Source organism: Amphimedon queenslandica, unplaced genomic scaffold, assembly GCF_000090795.2.
Source record: "Amphimedon queenslandica unplaced genomic scaffold, v1.1 AMPQUscaffold_12761, whole genome shotgun sequence".
Taxonomy (NCBI): Eukaryota; Metazoa; Porifera; class Demospongiae; order Haplosclerida; family Niphatidae; genus Amphimedon; species Amphimedon queenslandica.
In genome coordinates, this window is record NW_003547003.1 from 1 (window position 1) to 6,363 (window position 6,363).

Below are 6,363 nucleotides of genomic sequence, written 5' to 3' on the forward strand. Positions count from 1 at the left end.
ACAGGAGGTGTGACCGGAAGTTAGAATAAATTGTTTAAAATGGCGTCCAAAGTGAGAAGAAGAGAAAGCAAGGAGTTAGATTGAATAGCCAGGGCAGGAAGGGTTTGATTTAGTTACTCCTGATAAATAGAAGAACTTGGTAAAACATGTTCAAGATAATTTTGAGGATCACAACTGGGAACTGGACGGAATTCGGGAATTTGTCATCCATGATTCTTTGTTGTCTAATTGGTGGTAAATCCGATGATTAATATGATAATAAAGATGATGAAGTACTACCATCAGACCCTGACTCTGATGATGACTTGGCCGCTCTGGATGAGTCTGATTTTTATGTATAATAATAGTGTTTTAATCCAATGTTTTTATAATTCATGCTAATTAATAATAATGAAATTCATAACTACTTCATACTCACTTAACATCTACTTAACACCTTGACCATGTTTGAAGCCAAGTCTGCATAAAGTAATGAGTTAGAAGTCAACGTGAACAGACTATAGGAGCAAACCATGAAATATTAGCAAGAGTACTTGGATATCTACTCATGCATATATACATGCATATACTAAACATAATAGATCTACAGGCTTCTCTTGCTCATTCTCACCATAGTCTATTAACTATGTTCTCACTCCCTATAATATCCTCATTCTTCTGCAGGGGCTACAGTGTTAAGGCTAATTAAACACTTTAGTATTAGCCTGCACATCTTACTAATGGACTTAGTCTTAGTCAAGGTAAACACTACGAATCTGGATTACACACACACATTCTCTCTCTCTGATTCAAAATTAAGTTAAAAGCAGAAAGAAGATGAGAAATAGAATAAGGATCACTTACTTGCATTATTAGGGTTTAGGGCTATAGGACACTAACAAATAGATCTGTGTAGACCAAATTGTGTTGATATATACAGCATGCAGCTATTGCAATAAGGACAAACCCATGGTGCATAGATCTAAGTCTGAAGATTACAGGAATCACTTATCTGAAAAAATTTCGAATGAGGTATCTATGACAGAAATAATAGCTAATAATAATTCTTTCATGTAACTACTGAGTCCACAACAAAAGGACATGTCAGGATCTGTAAGCTTTTACTCATAATACAAGACCCTCATAAATTTCCACAGCAGTTCACAATATGAGGATCTGTCAAGATGTTAAAATAAACTGGACACTATCTCCACATGCTTAAGCAATTCTTTAACAAAAGAAAGCTCTTCTCTACTGTAGCCATTGCTACCAGCCACTCCCTTGATTTTGTTTACAATTACTGGCAATGTAACGAATAGATCTGCACTTACTTAATGATGTAAAATAGATTCATTTTTCACTGTCTCTAAGGTTAGAATGAGATACACCAGGCCCAATGTCTCTATGTATACATGTTAATATGAAAATCTTGTTTTAACATTGTTCATAAATCATGTCATCATTCAGTGGTATTATATAGTAACATTAACAACTCTTTTAGCTTGTTGTACCTCTGAGATTGACTAATTTGAATTCTGTATACTTGTTGGGACTTTTTAAAGTTTCTTTGAATAAATCTATTTATACATGTACATGCTTGTATTTTTAAATTTTTGAATTGTCTGCAGGTGGTGGGCACACCTGTATATTCAACGAAATATTAACCAACAAAAGCTAGCAAAATGTTTTGTAGTCATCTACATTGTCAAAAATATTCAGATGATATAAAACTTTTAGCATAACTAGACTAGCTAGGTTAGATAATATTGGGCAGTAGGCCTGGAAGATGTTGCAGAATCTCCTTTTATCCAGGCCAAAAAAGTCACAACCAATGCAATCATCCACACAACTATGCACACTCCAAGAACTATTTTTAGACCTGTAAAATTATAATAGCATTATTAATAGTTATTAATGGTGTTATTTACTTACTAGGAGCCCAGTTCGTTAAATAGTCAAGCAAAAATAAGAATACTATTCCAAGTACTAGTCTGAAAATTCCTAAATTGACAGTAAAGTATTTTAATATTCATGGCTGAAATAAAATCAAAGCTTATAGATCTGTAGCACCCCCCCCCCCATTAACAACTTGTAGTTTTAATTTTAATTTTAAGCTCCATTTTCCAAAATTTGACTTTAATGTACACAGAGTATGGATGATGTAACAAACCCAATAACTCCGTATGTTATGATGCATTATGTATAAATTACCATTATTAAAAGCACGAGTGAGCAATGGATCTTTAGACCTATGCGCAGTTAAAGAGTTATTTCAGTCACTATTTTATATAGATCTACTTTATAGCAATATTGTCAATAGCAAATTCCTGTGATCCTTTTGCACCTCTGACAGATCTGTGGTGAAGATCACCTTCAGGACCACTTACTCTAATTTCTTTAATGCGTATTTCCTATTAAAAAATATATTTTTCTCAGTGCATGCACATTTCAGTTCATTTTCACTTGCTTGACCATTCTTTTTGTCTTTGAAATAATTTTCTACAACTTGCATGCTGGACATTTTGTTAGAATGCCAAAATGTAAGCAATAAAATATTGGAAGCAGGATTATCGATATAACTATATAGAGGAGTAAGTTAGGGTAGGACAAAGGTTCCAAATCTTTGTTCAAAGTGCTGCCATATGGAATGTTAAGCCTTGACCACAATTTAGTACTTGAAGAAAGAAGGTGAGAAATAGAATAATAAAGACCACTTACATGCACTATCAGGCCGGAATGGAAGGACACTAACAATCTTTAGATTTGAAAGTATAGCAGCAGATAAACTGTTGCTATGGCAATAAAGAAAGTCTATAGCACCTCGTGAAATTAGTTATGAGATCACAGAACACATTGAATATCATCCTTTAATATGTATAATGTAATCCTATCTCCATACTTATACCAACACATGATACATTTATGCCAGTGATAAATTTTTACACAAAACTAGGCAATCATAACTTTTGCACAAAACTTTATAAGTTAATACAAAAATAAAAGCCTATTTGAAATGATGTATGACACCGATAATAGCTAATAATAGCTCTTTCACGTAGCCATTTAAAAATATTTTGTCCACAACAAAAGCAAGGAGCACGAGGCAAAAAACCAATACTATGACAGATTTCTTTTCATACCATTTGAGTGGCTTGTCTGTAAAGAAAAATTTTTAAAGCCATATTCAAGAGTATATAAAATTTACCAGATGAAGCCTCAGGAACCAATGGATTAGAAGGTGGAGTACTATCAGTTTCTTCTGCTTCTTTTGATTCATTATCAGTAGCATCAGCTAAAAATTATTTTTTAGTATTATTGGAGTTACAAAGCTTTTAAGACAAGTACTGTATAGTGCAGAATTTCAAGGGCTATAAATTTCATAAATTTGCATAAAATCTATTTCGCTAATTTATGCTGTCTGCCACCTTTTACTGTAACAATTTGGTTTTCATGGAAGTAATTTTTATAAATTTTCAAAAATTTATGAAATTTGCAAAATTTAAAGCCCTCAAAATTTTTTGTACTATATGGTAATTTTACAGAACTTACAAGGTTTCTGTCTATGTCGTGGCCCTTCATTAGAACCTATAGTGTTTCAATAATGAAAAATGATTATAAATTTTCTTGGACATAATTATCATTGACATGGCAAAAAATTTAATTATAATGATCTTTTGGGATAAAAAACCTTCTCCTCCTGATCAAGCCCTTAGAACACTATAGACCCCCTAGGCACTAAGATTATTTTCAATGAATATGATTACAATAATGATATTCATTTATAATAAATAAAATTTTCCTATACGGTATCCGCCCACTATGTAAATTACTGACGGCAAGAAGGCCTCGAGATCAAAAGAAAATCAAAGGCGGTGACACCGCCTGGCCATTTTTCTGAGCGCTACAAGGTACTACAGACAAGCAGCATTTAAGGAAAGTATGGAGGCCAGACAACACCATATAGACCAGGTAACTCTTGCTGCAGCATAGTTTTCTTGCTATGCTTCATTTCGGCACCTTGGGCTTTGATCTGCCTTTGATGTGGAGAGCTTCTTGCCGTCAGTAATTTTAATCGTGGGTGGCTACCGTAAATAATTCATACAAAATAGTCTTAGCGCCTAGGGGGTCTATATAGCATGAAAGTTTGTAGAGAATATAGTTTAGCAAGTTTTTTAAAATAGCTATCAGAGGAGTAATAATTTTTTCATGAATATAATTTACAAAATTTAAATTTTGCACTTTTTGTATATTTAAAACTCTACAAAATTTTTATGCTATACAGTAATGATAAAATAATGATAAAATAATGTGAAACCACTAGTGTACAAAACGAACAATATCAACTAATGTACAACTTACTTGTAATTTGTGATGCTTCATTATGATCTTGATGATTTGCTACATTTTATGCATCATAAATAATAATTAACATTACATTTGAATACCTTGCTCAATTGGTTGTGATGGGGCTGATGGCATTATATGATGTTGGTCTCCTATAATAAGGAAAAGACTTTATATGAAAGTATAAAAGGACAACTACGGTATATGGAATTGTACAATTATAATAGAATTATCAACTAACTGATATAGTCAGCTGCTGCTTTGTCGATCTTTTCTACTGCATTACACAATGAGGTCCAATTTGCTCCTCCATGACCATCAACGTTATCAGCTCTTTCTAACCATCTTGCAATACACTCCCTCAGACAAGCTATATAACTATCTGCTTTAATGTTACCCAATGTACGACGATAGAGGCCTAACTCCAGACCAAGGTCATAATAGCTATTATCACAAAAACCTCCTTCCCTCAAATCATCTAGCACTTCTTTTAGATCTTTGATTGATAGTTTACTCGGTGATGCTAGACAAATGAAATAATAATGTCATACATGTACAATAAAAATAAAATAATAAAGTGATACTGAAGCAGCTGTATCAACAACTGTAGCCACCATGATAAGATAATGCACTCTTTAAATTAAGATAAGACAGGGATAGTCACAGTAAGTGACTGCTCAAGATTGCTCTCAAAAATGAATTTTCATGTGGCTAGTGAGCTCCAAAAGGGATCTACTTTTCTCCATGATTTATATTATTCTAGGTATCATTTTTTCTTACAAGTGTATACTGTGGCTCTTCCATTTGATGTTCTTCCATTTGATGCTCTACCCTTAGCATGCCCATTCATTTGTCCTGTAATGTAAATGCACTTATGCATATTGATATCAGTGTCACCTAACCTTGTTGAACACTGCCCAATTCCTTCAACATATCATCAGCAAGTGTTGCTAATGCTTCATCTCCTAAACCCTTATCCCTTAAGACATTGCAGACATCAATGAAATACCGTTGGGGATTATTAGAGGAACGCAATTGTATTAGCAGTACACCCACTAGTGCAGCAGCTTTTCTATAGCTATTATAAGCTGCTATTGAGGTATCGTCCACCGCTTGTTGTGGTATTAGACCCTTAGCATTCAGTTTTCCAGCTACTCTGTCAAGATTGCCAGAAATTAAATTAGCAAGAGTATCAGATTTTGCTCGTAGTATATCTCTTGGGTCCCCTACAGCAATATAGACACTTAGTTCAACAAAGGTCTATTACCTGGACCAGGGTTGAGCTCAATATCTCCTGACAAAAGGAGAAGGAAGACCAAATAGAGACCGTTAGCGTTGCTTGTTTTTCCTGACATGAATATACAAGGTCACTTTGTTATTCATGGTTAGGCTTGATCTTATACCTTTTATTCGAGGGATCATAGAAATAAGATCCTTCATAACGTTCCAACTAGTTGGTTATCCCTTCTGTATAATCCGAGCTGCAATATAATCTCGCTGTCTCTCCCTTTACTCTTCAGTGCAATGAGTGCATGCAGCCTGCAGGCGTGGTGAGTGGTTTTAGCAGATAATAATAGTATTAGAGAGTAATAGAGTATGAATACTTAATATAAAAATAAAAAATAAGAGCCCCCTAATTGTCAACAGTTCCAAAATGTTTGCTAGTGGTGTGGCAACTGTACCATTGCCATAGCCCTATTAGTTTACTTCCAAAAAATCACAAGAAACAAAGCAAAGAGAAGCAGTGCTACTCCAAGAAAAATCATAATTGTCGTGACTATGTACAAGAAAAGGAATATAGGAATATTTAAAAGATGATTACATTTACCAGAAGATGAAGGATTAGAAGGTGGAGGAGGTTTATCAGCTCCTTCTGTTCCACTTGATTCATTACTAGGAGCAGCAGCTACAAATTAAATGTATATCACCATTTTATTATTTTCTATTATTACATCAATATTGGTAGAACTTACAAGGTCTTTGCCTCAACTGTCCTCCATCATCAGAACCTAATAACAGAATATTAATATTAGTCATGAT

General features: G+C 33.9%; 2 protein-coding genes across 2 annotated transcripts; both read right to left on the bottom strand.

Annotated features, from left to right (window-relative positions):
* Positions 1–1,597: 1,597 nt before the first annotated feature.
* Positions 1,598–2,836, bottom strand: LOC109586857 (uncharacterized). Its single transcript, XM_020003086.1, has 6 exons — positions 2,698–2,836; positions 2,447–2,653; positions 2,278–2,390; positions 2,191–2,228; positions 1,912–1,980; positions 1,598–1,858 (listed from the first exon to the last, which is right to left on the bottom strand). The coding sequence occupies exons 2-6, from the start codon at positions 2,498–2,500 to the stop codon at positions 1,731–1,733; spliced, it is 402 nt and encodes a 133-aa protein (XP_019858645.1). The 5' UTR covers positions 2,501–2,653; positions 2,698–2,836; the 3' UTR covers positions 1,598–1,730.
* Positions 2,837–2,894: 58 nt separating this feature from the next.
* Positions 2,895–6,350, bottom strand: LOC109586860 (uncharacterized). The gene is made up of 12 exons (XM_020003088.1): positions 6,297–6,350; positions 6,152–6,229; positions 5,727–6,100; positions 5,591–5,671; positions 5,226–5,549; positions 5,104–5,178; positions 4,565–4,846; positions 4,425–4,475; positions 4,339–4,377; positions 3,529–3,564; positions 3,185–3,271; positions 2,895–3,135 (listed from the first exon to the last, which is right to left on the bottom strand). Exons 3-12 carry the CDS (start codon positions 5,761–5,763, stop codon positions 2,984–2,986), a joined length of 1,164 nt encoding a protein of 387 aa, XP_019858647.1. The 5' UTR covers positions 5,764–6,100; positions 6,152–6,229; positions 6,297–6,350; the 3' UTR covers positions 2,895–2,983.
* Between the last annotated feature and the right edge of the window lie 13 nt (positions 6,351–6,363).

Bases quoted from the DNA above. Each gene is read 5' to 3' on its own strand.
- LOC109586857 (XM_020003086.1), bottom strand. From the start codon at position 2,500: ATGTCCAGCATGCAAGTTGTAGAAAATTATTTCAAAGACAAAAAGAAT. The intron at 2,391-2,446 runs GCAAGTGAAAAT...ATTTTTTAATAG, and splicing joins AAGACAAAAAGAATGGTCAA to GAAATACGCATTAAAGAAAT. The intron at 1,859-1,911 runs GTAAGTAAATAA...ATAATTTTACAG, and splicing joins TTTAACGAACTGGGCTCCTA to GTCTAAAAATAGTTCTTGGA.
- LOC109586860 (XM_020003088.1), bottom strand. From the start codon at position 5,763: ATGAAGGATCTTATTTCTATGATCCCTCGAATAAAAG. The intron at 4,378-4,424 runs GTATTCAAATGT...CATAAAATGTAG, and splicing joins ATCACAACCAATTGAGCAAG to CAAATCATCAAGATCATAAT. The intron at 3,136-3,184 runs GTAAATTTTATA...TTTTCTTTACAG, and splicing joins GGTTCCTGAGGCTTCATCTG to ACAAGCCACTCAAATGGTAT.